The sequence below is a fragment of the Notolabrus celidotus genome, chromosome 7, assembly GCF_009762535.1.
Source record: "Notolabrus celidotus isolate fNotCel1 chromosome 7, fNotCel1.pri, whole genome shotgun sequence".
NCBI classification, from domain to species: Eukaryota; Metazoa; Chordata; class Actinopteri; order Labriformes; family Labridae; genus Notolabrus; species Notolabrus celidotus.
This window is the reverse complement of record NC_048278.1, coordinates 26,709,819-26,730,253: the sequence shown is the minus strand read 5'-3', so window position 1 is coordinate 26,730,253 and position 20,435 is coordinate 26,709,819. Positions and strand designations below refer to the sequence as shown.

Sequence of the window (20,435 nt, the reverse complement as noted above, 5' to 3'; positions counted from 1 at the left end):
ATCATATATGGTCCTCTTTGAAAAAAGTTTGGACATCCCTGGTCTAATAGCTCCAAAGCAAAGCATGAAAACTTTATTTTGAAACATTTTATAAGCATGTCTGTGTTTTGACATACAGGTGTATTTTCGGGGTAAAATGTACACATTTACTATTCATTGCTTTATTATATAAATGGGTCCTTAAAAGACAAAAGGCTCTTGTCTTCACTAAACATAGTACAGTACTCTCCTTGCAGAAATAAATTGCACCACAGCACTGTTTCGGGGCAGCGTCATGTTTTGTGACTGCAATGCCTTCATAGAGGCGATGGGCGTTTCTGGACGTAGATGGCGCTGTTGAGCATATATTTTGTTTCAGTCCCGTTTCCCTCCATGGTTTCTCCTCTCTCCGACTAACTTAGCGTTTGGCTCAGTTCATTATACAGTCCTATATTCTCCCTCCATTAGGGCATCTCTTGCCTTTGGACTGAAGATCCCAGCAAAACCCCAGAGAGAAAAGTTTAACTTTCATAGGGCACGATGGACATGAAAAAGAGGATCCACTTGGAGCTAAGAAACAGGACACCGTCTGATGTGAGTCGTGCTTTTTAAAAACCAACCCTTAGTTTTCTTGCTAGCCCTCTGCTAGCCAGCTTGCTACTTTTTTGCTTTGCGAGTGACCTGTGTGGCTAGCGTAATGGTGACCACATGGGCTTTAGACTGTGTTACTCGTTTATAATAGGGCGGAAAACACTCGCACAACAAGCTTAATCCTTTTTACTGTTCGGGATTGGGCGTATAGGGGCACCAAGACGAGAAAAGCTATATTCAGTGGTTACTTTGAAACGGCGATTCCTCAGCTTGCTGGCATTATTGCAGTGCTTTAACCGTTTCGCAGCCTCCTCGGTCAGTGCTGCACACACGATTCAGCTCGAGTCCAACCTTTGTACCACAATTTCTAAACTTCTTTTTACGCTGATATAAGAGGGAATGTGCTTCCTGTGCCGCGTTTGGCAGTCACAGTAGAGGTATATTTAATACAGACATTGGAAGCCATGTTTGCTGCTAGCATAACTTGCTAATGGGGCGCTTTTTTTTCATCACAAATGTTCTTTAAAACTCCAGAACCGTTTTTGCAAAATACAGAGTCCACATGTAAAAGGGGGGCACAGTCGATCACGAGTTATGTCTTGAAATGAATTAAGTACAGCAATATGAAGTGCCCACATTCAGCAGCGACAACAAAAAAAAACAGTCACTTGATTCACTCAGTCATCCATACCTTGAGCATTTTACAAGGAGAATAAAACACCAACCAGTTCCGTTATTTACTCCACATGAGAACAAACACTGAACTATCCTTGTAATTGTGATTTCTTTTCAGGTTTAAGCTGTTGCAAGTTTTTTTTAAAGGGAGTGTGCAGGAGATAATTCCCCTAAAATAGCTTACACACATAAACAGCAGCTATCTTACCCTCTCATATCATTGCATGTGCTCCAACTTAACATTGCATACTTATTTAAGTCTTAGATGAGTCTGAGACACCATCATTCAGACAACAACTTAGTGTTTTGTTCCCGCCATATTACCCCCTTCGCTGCTCAAGTCAAAGACAACAAAACGTGTCCGATTGTACTCCTAATACAGCAAAAACCCAATGCCCTGTCCTCCAGACAATGTCGGAAAAGCTAATGCTTGCAATAAAGGTGTAGATTTATCGGCTTCATGTACCGAGCCATGCTGCTTGGAGATCCGGTGCACCGCGCCTGATGCGTGGGCAGCCAAAAACTCGACGGTCGGCGTTTTCCTCTCGACTCATGCACGACATAAAACTTAATCTAACACCAAAAAAACAAATAATCACCCAAGCATTGTGTAATTAATATTAATCGCTGTTTCTTCACAGCAGTTTTTGCCGTCGAACTGCTCGGAGAACTGCATACTGTATCTCAGCGAATCGCCATGTTGTCATTCTGTCGTCTTTGAAGCTCTGGGAGAAAGGAACTGTCTCCATCTTTGTTTTTTCACTAAATTTCCCCTTCTCAACATATTCTCCTTCGACACTTCGACCCTGAAAAACGACCCTGTAACAAACTGCCTTTATGGGTCGTTCGCTCGACGACAAGTATATTCCACTTCCCCAAATGAAAGCTGGTTTTAACGGAAAAAAGAAAAGCTTTCTAAAGGGTGTATTCGCAATCCTTTCCGTTGCTGTTGGGTTGGTTAATGGCGGGCAGACAGAGCTGCTCCTCTACCGCACGGCAGCGTTTAAAAGGGGCAATGGCTAGCCTGTAGCAAGCTAGCACACAAAAATCATTGCATTTGTCATTAGTGACTGCATCAGCAGGCCATGGGAAGCTGCTGCTGTACTCAAAAGACATCACTTCATTGACTTTAGTGCCCGGAGACATTAGGCACGTAATGCCTGAGTCTTTTAGAAGGAGGTGTAAGACTCTTTTCAGTGTTTTACTTTGATAAATCAGGATCTTTGACGGTTGACAACAACTTTTTTTTTTGCAACGTTTTTGTCTCAACACTGAATTGCGCAACTAGTGTTAGCTTTAACTGACTCAAAGTAACTCCGCCTTCAGATTTGTTTTTCCAAATATTTCACAGTAAATAATGTTACCAAATGTTTTTTTTTTTTGTGGAATGTAAAACACTTTACTAATGTAGTTTTTCAGCTGGTTTTCTGGATATTTTCTGTTAAAAAACGTAGATCAATTTGTTTCAGAAAATACAGTTTCAATCAATATCAGAAAATAGTTTTGTTTTATACTCAGTTTTAATAATGCTTTTTTTGTTCACAGTTTCAGTAATATGATCAGACACAGGTTTATTTAGTCACAGCTTGACTGTATGTTGGTGCACAAAATAAAACAAACATCAAACACAAAGTGAAAAAATGTAAAGAAAATCTGAAAGTTAAAAGACTAGTGGTAAACAGTATAGCTGGCAGTGTAACAGGATGATTTCTGGCAAGGCAAGTTTATTTATAAAAGCACCATTCATACAAAGAGCAATTCAAAGTGCTTTACAGAGATAAAAACAAAAAAACAGAACAGTAACAATAAAAAAAAAACATACAGCAAACACTTTAAACATTTAAATTTATACGGACAGTTATGTACTACTAATTTAGTCACAGTTCAACTGTATGATGGTGCACAAAATCAAACAGAAAGTGAAAAAATGTGAATAAAAAATGTAAAGAAAATCTGAAAGTTAAGTGACCAGTGGTAAACAGTATAGCTGACAGTGTAAAAGGATGATTTCTGTACATTTTCTATTACAAAACGTAGACCAGTAGGCAAGGCAAGGCCAGTTATTTATAAAGCACGATTTCATACAAAGAGCAATTTAAAGTGCTTTACAAAGTTAAAAACAAAAACCAGAACAGTAACAGTCACCAAAAACATACAGCAAACACTTCAATATACGGACAGTTATTGACAACTTGTTTTCTGTATATTTTCTGTTACGGAATGTAGACCAATAAGATTACTTTGTTTCAGAAAATACAGTTGTCAAAATTTCAAGCAATATCAGAAAACAGTTTTCTTTCATCCTCAGTTTTAATTATGTTTTTTTTTTTGTCAGTACAGTTTCAGTAACATGATCAGAAACATGTTTATTTAGTCACAGCTTGACTGTATGTTGGTGCACAAAATTAAAAAAACATCAAACAGAAAGTGAAAAAATGTTAATAAAAAGTGTGAAGAAATCTGAAAGTTAAGAGACTAGTGGTAAACAGTATAGCTGACAGGGTAACAGGATGATTTCTGTATATTTTCTGTTACAAAATGTAAACCAGTAGGCAAGGCAAGTCTATTTATGAAGCACCAGTCATACAAAGAGCAATTCAAAGTGCTTTACAGAGATAAAAACAGTAACAATCAACAAAAACATACAGCAAACATGTACATTTTTATAAACAGACAGCTATGTACTACTTATTTAGTCACAGTTTGACTGTATGATGGTGCACAAAATAAACTTAAAATCAATATATTGATAACATCAAACAGAAAGTTTAAAATTGTGAATAAAAAATGTAAAGAAAATCTGAAAGTCAAAAGAATAGTGGTAAACACTATAGCTGACAGGGCAACAGGATGTTTTCTGGATCTTTTCTGTTACAGAACGACCAATAAAATTACTTTGCTTCAGAAAATACGGTTGTCAAAAGTTCAAGCAATATCAGAAAATAGTTTTGTTTTATACTCAGTTTTAATCATATTTTTTTTGTCAGTACAGTTTCAGTAATATGATCAGAATCAGGTTTATTAAGTCACAGCTTGACTGTATGATGGTGCACATTTTTAATAAACATTTTTATTTATTTATTTTATTTTAATTAACCAGGCGAAAACCACATTGAGATTAAAAATCTCTTTTGCAAGTGTGTCCTGGTGAAGATCAGCAGCAGCACATTCCAGAAAAGATACAGACAAACGACACATAATTCTAAAACTTTACAACATATCATTTGTTTCAGAACAAAAGTCATCAGTCAAACCATCTACAAACTGAATCATCTTCCTCAAGAGCCTTCAGTCTGCTTTAAAACATTTAAAGAGACAAGCTCACTCAAACCCAGGCTCTCCTGCAACAGGTTCCAGGCTGCAGGAGCAGCATATCTAAAACTCTTTTTACCCATTTCAAGACGCACTCTGGGGACTGAAAGCAAAAGTTTTGTGACTGGGTCATGGAGCGGAGACTGTAGCTTCCAGTATGTTTTAAATGAATAAAATCGCATAAATATGAGGGAAGCAAGAAAATGGGCATAAAATATCAATATATTAATAACATCAAACAGAAAGTGAAAAATTATGAATAAAAAATGTAAAGAAAATCTGAAAGTTAAAAGACTAGTGGTAAACCACTAGCTGACAGGGTAACAGGATTAAGTATGGGGAGTATTTTCTTGATACGAAGATTAAGACAACCATTGCATTTTCTCATGTTATCTATTTTTCTTTACAACAGGTACGAGAACTTGTCCTTGATAATTGTCGATCACTTGAAGGAAAAATCGAAGGCCTCACAGCTGAGTTTGTCAACCTTGAGTTCCTCAGTTTGATAAACGTTGGTTTAATTTCAGTCTGCAACCTGCCTAAACTAGGAAAACTCAAAAAGGTAAGTTCATATATCTGTATATTTTTTCATGTTTTACCTTATGAACTCAGGATAAGAGCTATTTGTGTTGAGTGACAAACATCATAACAATATATTTCCTTTCACCTTCTTTCCAGCTGGAGTTGAGTGACAACAGAATCAGTGGCGGCCTTGATGTTTTAGCAGAGAAACTACCCAACCTCACACATCTAAACCTGAGTGGCAACAAATTGAAAGACATCAGTACGTTGGAACCATTGGTATGTTATCCCATTTGTTTTAGTCAATTTATTAGCAAACAGGCATATGCGATTACATGCCCATGTATTGTGTATACTTGGCTTTAATAGCCATAGTCTCGAGGCCTATGTCATGTCAAAGCCACATTCTTGAAAGTTGAAAAACACATTATGAATACTTGTACAAATTGTGCCATATCCACCATTAATAATACACAACATAATATTTATGTCATACATTGTTCACTCAGTGCTGTTTTTGTTGTATAAGGATCTGAATATTCAAACTGTGTTGTTGTTACACTCCGTCTTAATGGGGCACAATGAAACGAGAGGGACAAAAATGTATAGCAGATCCTTGAGCAAACTCCATATATACTTCTTCTAACTGCAATTTTTTTCAACATGTCCAGTTTTCTGAGGTTTTGGTTATTGTTGTTATTTGCAGTGGATGTAATTCAGCCTAATTTACATTATACACACACATTAACATGGACTTCTCACGACAGGACCCTCAGAAATGTCTCAACACTGTTCTTGACTTTATTTGCTCTACAGCAAAAGCTGGCAACCCTGAAGAGCTTGGACCTCTTCAACTGTGAAGTGACAAACTTGAACGACTACAGAGAGAGTGTGTTCAAGCTGCTGCCTCAGCTCACCTACCTGGATGGTTATGACATTGAGGACAGGGAAGCCTCTGACTCTGATGGAGAGGTCGATGGAGACGGCGTAGATGATGATGAAGATGAGGGTAAGATGTTTCTGCTGTGATGATAACCATTTTGACCATCTCCGCTGCCAAATAGAGAATGAAATAACAATAAAATAGTGTGCTGTTACATAGAATGAGAAAATGTTCATTTTCATGGCGACAGTTTTAGATTTTATTTATAACAATTGAACTGACAGCATCACTTTTTTTTTGCTTATTGTTGTTGCCTTTGTATTGCAGAGGGAGAGGAGGAGGAAGACGAGGATGGTGAGGAAGAGGATTTTGATGAAGAGGAGGATGAGGAGGACGAAGAGGAGGTAGAAGGAGAAGAGGATGAAGATGAAGTCAGCGGAGAAGATGAGGTAACCCCCACCCCCACCTTCTGAAATATAGGATGCCCCTGACCCAGAATACGTCATCTCCAATTCAATGTTTACAATTTTAAAAAAAGTCTTACATTTTAATAAATATCACAAATTACATAATCATTAGTCAATTATACAAATTAGTTAATAAGTAATAATGTAAATACCATGTTATGTAAAAATATATGTAAGCAAGCAATGAACTTTCTCACTCAGCATGCGTACATTGTACCTGTTGATTTGAGCCTGGGTGTTATAGCGTGTTCTCACACCACTTTGATACAGTCAGGTGAAGCTCAGTTGATCTATTGACTACCCTTTGAGTGCATTTGTACCAATTCAGCTGTGAAAAACAATGCATTTCATATTCATATTTGAATTAGGAGGGACATGTGAGAATCATGTATTGATTAAAACAAACAATCGGCAGTCCTAGGGAGGAGGCCAGATGTATTTTTTAGATCTTTTTTTTTAACCCATATACTGTTTGTTTTTGGTCCAAGGAGGAAGACTTTGCTCAAGACGGAGAAGTGGATGATGAAGACGACGATGATGATGATGATGATGAGGGTACGTATCTTTGCCCTAATATACCCATCACTTGTCATATGGATATAAACACAGAGCAACCCCTATGACTTACTTCATCTCAGTGAAACAGGGATATATTACAACTCCCAACCATACACAAGGTCGGGAGCTCAGTCGGATTTTTTTTTTTTTATCTCTAACAAGGTTGGAAATTGCTTATGCTGTCTTGTAATCTTAGAAGCTGGTGCACCAGGATGTATCAGATTTTTTACAGATTAGAGCAGGCATATGTACTTCATTATTTGGCATTAACAAGAAATAACTGTTGTTAATGTGTGCAATAGAGAATTGGACGGGGACCAACATGACTGTACATAGAACTTTAAATGCTGTATTACAGAAGTGCTATTATTGTAAAGAAAAGGATGGCCTAGGAGGGATGATCTAGTATCCAGAAGAGTCCTCTTGATTTTTACATATTCCCTACAATATAAAGTGAAGGTGTACATGTACAATTGAGGACATTCACATTTAAAGCTGCCATTTGGAGCCCCTAATGACCAATACAAGCTTGAAACCAGAGAGAACATGACATCTGCCGAAAAGTCTTAGGGTCTTATCATATTGCTGCCATAGATTGTTCATTATGAGCTTTAATAGGCATTTCACATAAGTCTAAAAAGAAAGTGTAAAGCTTGTGAGTAAAGAACACCATAGCAGGGAAAGGCTACTTAAATCTTTAAATGTAGATCTGGCCTACATGATAGTGACCATTCTTAAAACGGAGAGAACACATCCTAAAATCTCACTGAAGACATTTTCAATGCTGAAAGATTCAGGTTGTTTATAAAGTTAATTACCTGTAAAGAAGCCTCTAGCAATAGAATGTATTTTCCTTTGTAAAGGATTGTTCTAACACTGAAGCTCAGTTTTGCATCCCTGATACCACCTAACACTATTCCCATTTGCCCCCAGAAGCAGAAACCGGCAAAGGTGAGAAGAGAAAGCGAGATCCAGAGGATGAGGACGATGATGACGATGATGATGATGATGATTAAGAGCAAAACTGAAAACGAGAGCCTACCGAGTTACCCTTCCTACCCCCTATCGTCCGCCCTCCTACAACTCGCACCGCCTTTGTAATCCACGTCTACCCCCCCAGCTCTAAGCTCTTTTTATGGGGCAAGACTGTACCGGATGGGTGGGCCAAGTGGAGCTGCCCCTCCCTTTTTTTGTTTCTCCCCCCATGGAACTGAGAGCCACCCAACACCCTCCACCTCACCCACCCCACGGCCTCCCGAGGTTCTCAGGCAGCCCAACACTCAGCATTCCACAATTTCACTGTCGATCCCTCTTTACGTATTCCCGTGTGAGGACTTTGGGACTGGTATCTAGTTTTGGGTCTGTGCTTTTAATAATTTGTTGGATGAATTATTTTTTGTTGTTGGGTTTATTATTTCTCATTTTTTGTCTTTTATTTTTTTCTGTTCCTTATTTTTTCCCAATAAAATTATTGCTATAGCAGCTGTGCAACCAGCAAGCCATGATTTTTAGTGTGGCTGCCTGTTGCACAAATCAAGGTTGTAGCTACATTTTTACTTTCTGTATGACAAAAAAAAAAACTTTGTAAATAAAATGTTAACATTTTGTGCTTTTCTCTACTGTCCTCCCTTGCTTCTCTGGTGTCCCAGAAATAGTTTTTTTGTTTTTTTTTTAAATGATTTTTTTGACTTTGGAACATCTGAAGAGAGACAGGAAATGTGGGGGGGAGTAATGAGGACAACAATACTGAAGACTACAGCCTCAATTCCTGGGGTGTATTCTTAAGCTGCTAGGCCAACCAACACCCAGTTTAACTCAAGGGATAAACACCAATCAGCCATAACATTATTACCACTTGATTGTTTAGTACCACTCTCACCTGGTCATGGTTATAACAGTCCTGACCTGACGAGACACGGGCTTCCTACCATTGCTCCATGCGCACAAGTTCATTGTAGACACTTTATGTGGAGGACAGAGATCAGCATGGGCCCCCTGACGGGTCTGCAGCTACACAAAACAGTGTGATGCACGAGCATCATTTTTTTCAGCAGTTTGAGCACCAGTAACTAAGTCTGTTTTTCGCATCCACCCCTCCTGTCACGCCTTCATCATGTTTAAGCACTGATGGTGACATTGAACAGTTCACAGAAAATGTTTTTCTACTCTGAGCTGATAAGAAGTCTATCTTAACATTAAGCCTACATGCCAATATGTTTGTGAAATAGCAGTTAGCCAGTTCAGTCTTCTCTTCTTATTTGCAAAGAGGAGACCCTTCATGAAAAAAACAACTTAAGTGGTGGTAAACGGTAATCTTTTTTTTTGTATATAGATTTTTTCTGAAACTCCAACATGGCTTGTTTGGGCTCTAGCAATCCACAATATATCTTTCTGAAACTGTATGTTTTTGTTTTGTGAGAGTCCATCACACATTGTGGATGTAACTTAAGATGTTCACTTTCTATGGCTAAATCTAGAATTCAAAAGTCTCTAGCTTTCACTAAATGCACTATTAGACAGACAATCTGTGGATTTTTAGCTCTATCTTCTGTGCAGTCACACAAATCATGAAACAGAAATAATATTTTACAATAACAGGTCTAAAGAAAAACAATAACAAATTTTCAATTCAGATTTTTTACGTTAGAAACTTTCCTATCTTTTTAGACAATGAAAGACCCCTTATCTGTTCTCCTTCATGTTTTTGGTTCTATAATTTCCCGTGACCCTCAAACTTCTAATGGACATGAGCAGGTGAGCATTGTTTGAAAACATACTTGGAAAATATGCAAATCAATTTTTGTTATGAGTTTTCCCACAAGATTAATGAGGCCTGTTGTGTATTACTGCAAATGGCATGTTGTCATTAGTTAAATTAACCAATTTTTTCCACAGGCCAAGTCAGTAATGTAACCCTTAGAGAGCACTGGTCTATAACTATGTCGAACAGCAAAGGGAGTTTAACTGCCTTGCTTTGTTTTTTGAGGAGCAAGATTGTTTTAAACAGTTTAAATCTACACCAGGCTGCTGCTGCTAAAGCTTTTTTTCCTCTTAAAACACAGGCAAGAGAACCGTGTCTAATGAAAAATGTCTGTCCACATGTCGCCGCAGAGACGCTAGTCAACACTTATATGAGGACACTCCAAGACAGCAAGCAGCAACTCCCCTCTGTAGGAAAGACAAATTGATATCTGAGGAAAAAAATCACTTGAAGTGTATGATTTCTTTTTTGTATATTTATGAAACATTAACGTAAAGGACACAGGGTAAAATGAACAAACTATTACTACATCAGAATAGTTACATTCAAAGCATTTCAAGTAGGCACTCTGAAGCTCATATGCACCAAAATCCCTTGAATTAATGTTTATTAAATCAGACATGTTCAAACATTGAAAGCTACAGCCCCCTCTGCAGCTACATTATTGCTCGAGTATAGCATTGGAGATTGTCAAGGTGTACATGCTTCACCAACAAAAGGTATCTAGAATGGAGAATAATGTTCTGCTTATTTGGCTTGTTGAGAAGTTGTCTTTTTCTACACACTTAGCATTGGTTACATTAATAATAGAACAACAGAATAATGTGCAGCAGAACAATTATCACTGTACCGTAGCATTGAGATTATTCATCAAATCATTCATATTCATAACAGAAGTTTATGGTGACAGTTTTCCTTGTTCCTCGACCCCATGTTAATGGTCCATTACAAAACATGATGTATATTACTGATATAGATTTTCAGGAGTGAGCTACAATTGACAGCATCAGACACAAAAAATCTAAAGATATTGGTCTGCATTGGTTGAATTTACTGGCAATGAAGTGTTTACTTTGTTGTTTTAGTGTTATATGATACCATGGCTTTATAGTAGTATAATTTCATCAAAAGTACAAATATGGAATCAAATTCAACTGTTTGACAATTGGTTCAACAGGTTAATTTAGCCAAAGTACAATACTAAACAGCTAAACCCATATAAAAGATGCTGCAGAGGTCATTATCAGACTTATGGTCCCTTATTTTGTTAAACATTGTACCAAACATTTCCCATAAGACGAGGCTGAGAAGAAGCATAATTTAATGTACCTCAAAGTACCACTAGGAAACATATGCTAGAAAAAACACCACAGACGCTTTAAAAAAAATGGACAATAAAAAATCATAATAAATTCCATGTCTGACTGGATTTGCAAAAAACATATTTGGATTGTTCTTGATGTCGAAAATCCAGTCGCAGCATTAAAAGTAGCTGTAAGATAGCTAATTCAGAGTAGCTTGACAGAGTTTTCTGTCCAAGTATGTTACACGGAAAGAAGACTTTAAGAAGGCAAGAGACAGAACAGAAACCTGTCTTTTCTTTCTGATTGCTCAGCATTAGGAGTTAGCTCACAATGCTAATATTGACTCTTCTCTTTGATACTGAGTAATCTCAGCCTATTTAGCTAGCTATAGCACTTGGGGTAATATTGCTGACTGGGTTCTCAGTTCATTTGCAACCTCTATAAAGTTAGCATAGGTGTTACTGTAGCAAACAGGAGTTAACATGCTACATTTAGTTGTTTTGGCTAATTGAAATTTTACAAAGTCCATTTGAATTTTTACAAAGTCCATTTGAGTTTTTACAAAGTCCATTTGAGTTTTTACAAATAATTTCTGAAATTGTTGTTCCCTTTATTCATTTTACACAATGCATTTATAATATTTTTTGCTTTTCATTTGGGCTTTTATAGTGAAGGGGACAAAAGTAGTGAAATGGTGCAACAGTAAAAAAATATTAATGAGATGTTGTTGACACTAAGTGCTGGAGGAATAGGCTTAAACATGATAGCTGATATTTTTTATAAAGCTGGAGGTGTGCAGTATTTATTTGTGGTGTAAACTGCATTTAAGAATTAAATTCCCAAGCCAACTACTATTTTTTTCATGTACAATTTGGTAGACACATTAAATAACCCTGTTTTCGTTGCATTCTCAGGCAGACTATTTAGTCCGAAAATGTATTACATTTTGTGGGTGTGAAAATAACCTTATGAATTGAATCCTGTATGACAAATGCGCATGACTGACCTCTGTGTAACCTTTAACTTTTGTGATGTCAACAAACAGCCCCAAAAATCCCCTTAATCAAGCAAGTCCTCAGTTAAAACTGCAGCACACAGTGGGACTGCGTTAAGACTTGTCCACCAACAGCACTACATAGCCTACACTGACCGGGTGCCGCTGCTTCTAGACTAAAGTCCACAAGAGATGAAGCTGTGCTAGAACTGTCCTGCGAGGGGTCAAAGGTTCACAACTGTATTGAGGCCAGTGTTTGTGTGTGAGTGTGTGTGTGTGCTGGGTGTTGCTGTGGCAGTTTCTATTTGTTACATCTTTGACAGGTGGCTGTGGAATGTAAACCAAATCTAGAATATCATTGTGGCGCTTATGCCCATAGCTATATAAATACAGACATGCATGCCAATTTGAGCTGCATCAGACGCATCAGATGCTATATTTTTTGTGTTGCTTTATTATCAGTAAGCATAATTACATGCTAGTATTATAACAGATCCTCTCCAAATGGAGATCAGAGCCAAAGGAATGTTTTGTCTTCAAGTCTGTTTAAAGAAAAGAGAAGTCAAAATCGATAGCCCCAATTTTGGAGTAACAAATGGGAGAAATAGGTCTGACTACACAGTGGTCAAAAACAGGAACACCATTCAGAATTTTTCAGAGGATGAAAAACATTTATATATGAGATTCAGATAAACAACTGCTCAGTGTTAATTTGAGTATCATTTGAGTCTCTGGTTTGGTTTGATTTAGAGACCAAGCACTGAAAAATATTGAATTCCCTGTGTCTTTGAAGAGGGGGTAAAATGCTCATTTTCAGGCTTAAGATTTTCCTTCTGATATTGTAGAAGTTTTACATGATTTAAAGCGGGAAAAAGGGGTTTTGGAAACCCTTATTTCAGCCACTGAAACACTTAATTTCAGCTACTGTCTCTTCCAAGCCCAAGTACAGCAATCCAGAAGCCTCCTCCACTGTTGCCATGCCCCACAGGAGATTCCCCAATTGGTGACATCACGATTTGAGCCAATCTTGTGTCCATATAGCATAATTCTTGTGACTTTTTTAACAGGCTGTTCAGAGCAATGTGGTCTCATCCTAGCGTTACTCCAATACAGAATTAACTCACAACTTGTAAAATTTGAAAAAGCATAATACCTCCTCTTTAAAGTAAAATATTCATATTAAGAGAAATGATCTGTTAAGCTTGCCTCTGTACCACCAGGCATTTCACTTACTACTATGATCTCACATGGTTGGCATCTGAAATATTGAATTAACAACCCTGTCCATCTTACAGAAAAATAAACCCACCTATCTGTACTAGGACGTGAAAGTCCAGTTGGCTTAAAAAACTGCTGACCTGGGGCAAAGCAAATGTCACAAAAAAAACCCATCAACAGTTCAACAAACTTACAAACATTATCTGCTACAGACAACTTTTTAAAACTCTAAATCAGGCACATAAAATAACCTGAGTGTAGGTAATGGATAGACTGTTGAGCTCAATAAATATTTAGTTGAATATGAATAAAATCTTTTAGTTTGTGTCAAATTAAGATTGCTCCATCCTATGGTTCCATCTCTACATTTGTCATTATATATTACGTGTATCTGTTTTACAAACATTGAGAAACTGCAGGAAAAAAAAACAGTGATCAGTACCAGGAATTCAGTGACTTGCAAATTGGGAAAGCATAGTATTTTTGTTTAATGCAGCTAAGCTACTTTACGGAAAGCTACCTTGGAAGCAAATTTTACACTGAAGACAAATTGTCATCTCACAGTGTATACAATCAGGCTATTGTTCAGGCTATCAATTACACAAGGTGCTCAGATTTTAAAATTCTCTACAAAAGCAGATACAAAGAATTTGAAAAGAAATCCTATGTATTATGTTTCAGTATTTTACATTATTTCCACCACTGAGCTAATAGTAGGGGCTCTACAATTGCTTTGAATTGTTTCTTCACAGTGAACTAGGAAAAAAGCCAAAACTGTCCTTTTGAAATGTTTGCATGTTTTTTTTTCTTTCAGTAAGTTAAAATTAAAAACTCCAATACTTGGTTAAACTGTATTTTTTTTAAATAATGCAAAACAGTAATAAAAATGTGCTGCATGGCTTTTGTTAATGTTGTACAACATATTGACGTCACAAATTTTCCAGTCAATGACAATAAAATCAGAAGCAGCAGAAAAGGACATACACAACTGGGATTGATATTTTTTCATTCATATAGATCACTTTCATTCGATCACACATACATCAAAGTACCACAGCCGCAGTCTTTGCTTACAGTAGTTTAAATATTTCTGGGAGGAGAAAAAATAAAATAAAATGTAGCGTTATCATACAATCCCAAAGTGTCTGCTTCTGCCCTGCAACATCTTTCAAACTACACACAGCCTCATCACTCAGCCAGGACACAGACATCCGTTTTACTCTCAGCTACATAAGAGCATAAAAAAGCTAGAAATTACATTAAACTTGCATAGCTGTGAAGCGTAAAAAATAAACTTGGTAAAGAAGGTAGAGAGGTGCAAAGATTTCGAAAACAAGAGTCAGTGTTTGAGTGTATGTACATTTATAAAGAATATGTGCATCTCGTGGACAGAACAACAAACTAAAATATAAACATGATTGAGGTTCAAACCACCCCTGTGCAGTGAGTATTCAGGCTTTTTAGAGGATAAGAAGTAAGTCAGGACCCTAAGAGGTGAGAGGTGGTTTGAAATAGGGATTTTGTTTGTACAGTAATGTGTGTGTTCAGTGTGGGGATGACGGTGAGTCAGCAGATCAAGGTAAGTCTGTAAGTGAGCTCTGAGACTGAGACTGAGAGTTTTTGATGTTCTTAATCTCCAGCTCCAGCTGTTTGACACGCACGTCCCTCTGGTTAAGAAGCTCCCTCAACCGCCGGATTTCCTCCTGCTGCTTGTGGAACTTCAGACGCAGCTGTAGAAGAGACAAAAACACATGCAATGTATCTGTGTTGGAATATATCTCATAGAATACAAAATCTTGTTTTTGTGATACTCTATTTACTCAACCATTTCCTCTAACTGTTCAGATGCTCTAATGTGATGGTCAGCATTAATTATCATGGTGTACTCTGCAATATTGAGGGATCACACTGGTGATTAACTTAACTGTTGGCATGGGAACCTAACCCACACAAAGGCCAACAGAAAAATTATCCTTGTTTTCTTGTCTACCAAAACCTTTTGACTTTCCAACGTTCTCTGGTACTCATCTCAAAGCTTTCTAAATCCTCAAGAACAGGCTATAAATCTGAACTTTTTAGTCTCAATTCATGATTAAAACTTAATGTGCTCTCCATAATTCCCATAATAAAATGAGATTTGAGCTCAGTGGATAAATTGTGTGCCCCATGTATAGAGGATACTGCCCAAAGCAGACGGTTTTGGTCAATTAACGGGTCTTGGACCCTTGTTACATGTAATCCCCCACTCTCTCTTTCACACTGCTCTATCCACTGTCCTGTCCTGTCAACAGAGGCACTAGAAGCCAAAAATAAATCTGAGGAAAAAAATAATGAGCTAAAATTCAAGGAGTTAGCCAACAAATACCATCACTAAAACCCTTCATTACCTCATTCTCTGTCTTGGGTGGGGAGCAGAGAGAAAGGTCCTCTCCGTTGCTGACAGGTGTTCTCCGACTCATGTCATCCTCTGTTTGCCCTCCGTCCTCCTTGCCGTCTTTGGTTCCAAGATGGTCCTGAATGTACGCTAGCTGCAGTGCTCCTGGTCTGCTCTGAGACCTGCGAGTGTCTAGCGAGTTTCCCATTCCCTTGTTCATCTCTTGATACGACTCCGATTCCTGACTTCCTGGCTTCAGAGACATCAGCATTGGGCCTAATGGACAGAGGTTATAAATTAGATTACTGAACACTTTATGAAGAGATTCAAAGTGGTCCGAATTAGTCTAATGTGAACCAATAATCGCATTAAATCTGAGAATTAACATTTACTTATCTGCACCACTGGTAAGGACTAACCAAAAGACAAAACTATACAGGAATCAAAGATTTAGGAAAGTGAAGCAAATCCGAGGTTTAAAGGCTTTTGATATTTACATGCCTTGAATCTACTTTTTTTGCTTTGTATCCTCTTACCTAGCAGGAATGGCTCCTTTCTCTCTCATTCTCCTCTATTCCCTCGTTCCAACCCCAACTCGGTCGAGGCAGATGTCTGTCTAACATGAGTCTGGTTCAGCTTGAGGTTTCTGCCTGTTAGTTTTTTCTTGCTGCTGTAACTATCTAAATACTGCAAGGTGCAATGCTCATGGTGGATTAAGATGAGATAAGACTGGATCATTTCCAGTCTTGCTGTTGGGGCTCTGTTAATAATTTAACAGAGTATGGTCTAGACCTGCTATGTTTGTAAAAGCGTCTTGATATAACGTTTGTTGTGATTTGGCGCTATACAAATAAAGATTGATTGATTGATTTCTGCACATTTCCTGTCATCTAATAGCCATGCCGACAAAGTGTTACAGCATCCTGGGGAAAATGGCTGATATGGCATTCAGATGGCGCTAACCATGGGCATAGGCACAGTTTGCCTAAATCGGAACATTGTTTTAATTGGTTCTCTTGTTCTAATTTTGTTTTGCCTCTTTTCTGCCATTAAAATCAATACCTATTCATCAAGGCTATCTGGGTTTGCTGTAGCTGCAACCAGCCACTCCTGTCAAGGGGGATGATTGTGTCATTAAACAAGACAATTTTCAGTGCTGGAAAGTCAACAACGCTTTCCTAAAGGAATAGGAGAAGGGCCCTAACATTACGGTACATTGAAGCATAAAGCTTGCTTATGTTTCTAGAAACTATACAGTTTAAAATATTACTATTATTATTAAAATACCGACATTAACCTATTACTATTTAAACAGGGTATCCTGTAATCTGTAATGTATTGCATTTTAAATGTAACCCTCCTTTCATGTTGTCCTTTGATACAACCAGTTACTGAATCATGCATAGGGATGGGTACCTTTCACATTTGAACCGATACGGTACCGATACCGGTACTTAACTGTACCAATTTTCGGTACTTTTGTGTTTATGTGGTAGTAAATGTTAATTTAAAAAAAATGAAATCGTTTAATTTAACATATTTATTTAATTTAACATGAAATGAACAGAAACAGGATTATATAGGTGATTAGATATATTAGCTGACATGTGCTCGTGGCGTCTAATTGCTCTTTCTGGAGTTTATCAATGAACACACGTGAATGCCTGCGGAAGGGGAAAAGTCAGTTCTCCGTCTCTTTATAATAACAGGACACACAACTTACTTGTTGGGCATTCACGCACACAGAAACAGCTATAAACAGGGCAGGTAGTCGGGGCGAGAGAGTCCGTCTCAACCATAGACTGTATAAAATAAACTTAATCCTGCAGTTCTGCCTCGCAGTGAGTGCGCGCGCCTGTCAGCTGCGTTTGGCGCGCTCACGCACAGATGCAGAGAGCAGAGACGTCCACCCGGTCATTCTTGAACTTTATAACAGGGCGAAAGTATGGAAAATCACCTGCGTTCAGGTACCGAAACATGGTACCGTTTGATTTTACGTGAGTCGGTACTCGGTAGTACGGACGGAATTCGGTCGGTACCTATAAAAGTACCGAATTCGGTACCCATCCCTAATCATGCATGGATGTGAATTCTGCTGTCCAAATCAATACTCCCAATAATAGTGGCAGACTGGTATGTAGAATTCTTCAGTTTAATGCCTTTGCTGTATCAATACTTCCACAAACAGGTACATTTGGAGCCTTATAATGATTCACTTTTTGAGCAGTTCATCACCTTCCTTTCACACTGAGCAATGAGGGAGGACCTGCAAATCCCCTCGCACCTCACCAATATATATAAATGTCACACACACACACACGCACACGCACACGCACACACACATACGCACACACACGCACACATCAACTCTGACCTTTATTGATGCCGCTGAGCCACTCCTCTGCAGTCAGAGCAGGTTTGTTACTAGCTGTCATTGGATAGATGTCCTCCTGGTATGACTCTGACTGAAAACACACACACACACACACACACACACACACACACACACACACACACACACACACACACACACACACACACACACACACACACACACACACACACACACACACACACACACACACACACACACAAAGAATACATTCAGACAGATGGACGAACAACAATACATTTCTTTATTCTATAATGTTTGTTGTTTTTGTGTGTTGCTGCATTCTTACCCTGCGGGGTACGATCATTGAAAGTGGCTCGATGAAACTCTTGACTGTTACCAGTTTGTAAAACCTGAACACTTCACAGGAGCTCACGTCCAGACCTCTCTTTGGCATCATACCTGAAGGAAAACACACACAGGGCTTAGCCAGATTCACTCTGATACACAGTCAACACACTTATACTTTTGCACTAAACCTATAGTACCTTTTTATAATGTCTGGTTGTGAGGTGAATAAAGTGCAACTCTAACACTAAAAGAGCACTGACAGATGCAGATACATTCAATATTTATATGAATTTCATAACACCTTAAGTCAGGTGTTCTGGAATCCAATTTTGGTGTGATACAAAAGCATGTAATGCTTTAAGATTGCAATTTATTTCAGAAATAAGTTTTTGGAAATCTTAAAGCCCTTTATCAACACACACATGCACGTTTATGCTGTACTGCTGCATACCCAGGTCAATACTGCATAGAGCCACACCCTCTCTCAGAACAGGTTCAGGAGGGTGTGCAGTTAAGATTTTATAGGCTCTTTAGACCTTTAAACACCACCTGGCTTCAAGTTATTGACCCTCAAAATGAATTGTTTATTTATTAGACTTGCTTGGGATGCTACCTGGTTATCTCAGGTTTGTGTTTACATTAAAATGCTGTATTTGCAAAGTTAGGTCAGAGGATGTTTAACACTGGCTATACCTGTAGCTCACACTGTGCATAAATTAAATGGAGAAACTACAAAGAAATAAAATGATTTTCTTATTCACCTTGAATATTTTTAAAAGGGTAACATTTTGGTATTTAAAGTTACACCTGCCTTATAATGTAATCACTGTCTATGATTCAATCAAATCAAGTCAAACAGAAAAAGCAAACTGTTAACAGCAGAAATATGTGCTGATGTGTACATATGTGTGTGTATATATAGGTATGTATATATATATAAAAAAAAATGAAAAATGTCACTCTTTTTCTTTGTCCGTTTATTCAAATACAACTCATGGAACTGGTTTGATGGTTGATGGAAGAAAGGGGCTTTCCTTTTCTATTTTTGTTTATTGTTTTTTTTTGTTATGTTCCAAAAAAAAGAAAGAAAGAAAGAAAGAAAGAAAAAGCTAACTGTTGAACTGGAAATATCATATTGCTCTTCATTTTCCATTCAACAGTGTACATATGTTGAATTCAAATGTATAACATTTCAGTCTGCAGGCTGAAGCGCATGCTGTATGTCACCAAACATGATCTACTACTCAGGCTTTTATCAGCTGGTTTTGCTAGTCAAATATCGTCAGCATATTTGCACAGCAGCTTTGCTTACAGGTGCAGGAGAATGGCCAGAAGGCAGGCAGAGCCTCAAAACAGCAACCATATTTTACACACATTCAAGTCAGGGAATACTTATAGGAAAAAAGTGGACTTTGATCTATGTCAAAGCATAAAGTATGTGTGAACATTTGTAAGTGGTTTTCTCACCCAGTCCTTTCTGAGGTAGGTTGGAGCGGTAGTCTGTTAGGTAGTGGATATATGGTTTTTCTGTGCTGATCTCATAGTACCTTATATTTCCGTCCCCCTGTCAGAGACACAGTCTGTTAAAAAAAGAATAATAGACAGTTTTTTTTTTTTTTTATATGTGGACCCTTGATTGCTTTTACCTTCCCAGCGATGTACAGCATGTGTGTGTCAGGGTCATAGAAAGGAAAAAGGACTCCTGATGAACCATCCAGGTTGTCTTGCGTCAAAGGCGTGGACAGATCATCCTGAAAAAACACACACAAGTATTAGCAAGAAAAAAACAACAACACACAAATCCCTCATACCAAAACACTCAAGTCATTTAAATCCATAGGAAGCACTCTACAGAGTTGAATTAAAAACATTAAGTGCTCAATCCCTAATCCTCGCTTCAGCTGTAATCTCTCACCCATGATACACACCCTCAAACATCAAAACCACTCCAGCTGACTGTTACTACCGGCTAAGAGCTGTGATAGATTCAAGGACTTGGGGAAGATTTAATCATGAACGCAACACCTCTGGCTCTGTGAGTTCTTTAGATGTTACTGCAATGTGGTTTAACCTGTCATCAATCTGTCCACTAGATGGCAGCGTTGAGTGTTAGA

General features: G+C 38.0%; 2 protein-coding genes across 4 annotated transcripts in view; one reads left to right on the top strand and one right to left on the bottom strand.

The window, feature by feature from the left end:
• The first annotated feature begins 333 nt into the window (after positions 1 to 333).
• anp32b (acidic (leucine-rich) nuclear phosphoprotein 32 family, member B) lies at positions 334 to 8,492 on the top strand. Of its 2 annotated transcripts, none has more exons than XM_034688114.1 (7): positions 334 to 573; positions 4,970 to 5,119; positions 5,236 to 5,358; positions 5,896 to 6,088; positions 6,290 to 6,411; positions 6,918 to 6,984; positions 7,924 to 8,481. In XM_034688114.1, the coding sequence occupies exons 1-7, from the start codon at positions 520 to 522 to the stop codon at positions 8,001 to 8,003; spliced, it is 789 nt and encodes a 262-aa protein (XP_034544005.1). In that variant the 5' UTR covers positions 334 to 519; the 3' UTR covers positions 8,004 to 8,481. The 2 variants fall into 2 exon arrangements, with proteins under 2 accessions (XP_034544005.1, XP_034544004.1); XM_034688113.1 differs by having other exon boundaries at positions 336 to 573; positions 7,921 to 8,492.
• A 1,846-nt stretch (positions 8,493 to 10,338) lies between these two features.
• Positions 10,339 to 20,435, bottom strand: part of coro2a (coronin, actin binding protein, 2A) — a 49,172-nt gene continuing 39,075 nt past the window's right edge. For both annotated transcript variants that reach the window (XM_034687792.1, XM_034687793.1), the window contains exons 7-12: positions 19,968 to 20,072; positions 19,789 to 19,885; positions 18,320 to 18,432; positions 18,013 to 18,103; positions 15,652 to 15,914; positions 10,339 to 14,994 (exon numbers count right to left, since the gene is read on the bottom strand). In XM_034687792.1, coding sequence (XP_034543683.1) covers positions 14,839 to 14,994; positions 15,652 to 15,914; positions 18,013 to 18,103; positions 18,320 to 18,432; positions 19,789 to 19,885; positions 19,968 to 20,072 — 825 coding nt within the window. In that variant the 3' untranslated portion in view covers positions 10,339 to 14,838. The remainder of the gene's footprint in view (positions 14,995 to 15,651; positions 15,915 to 18,012; positions 18,104 to 18,319; positions 18,433 to 19,788; positions 19,886 to 19,967; positions 20,073 to 20,435) is intronic.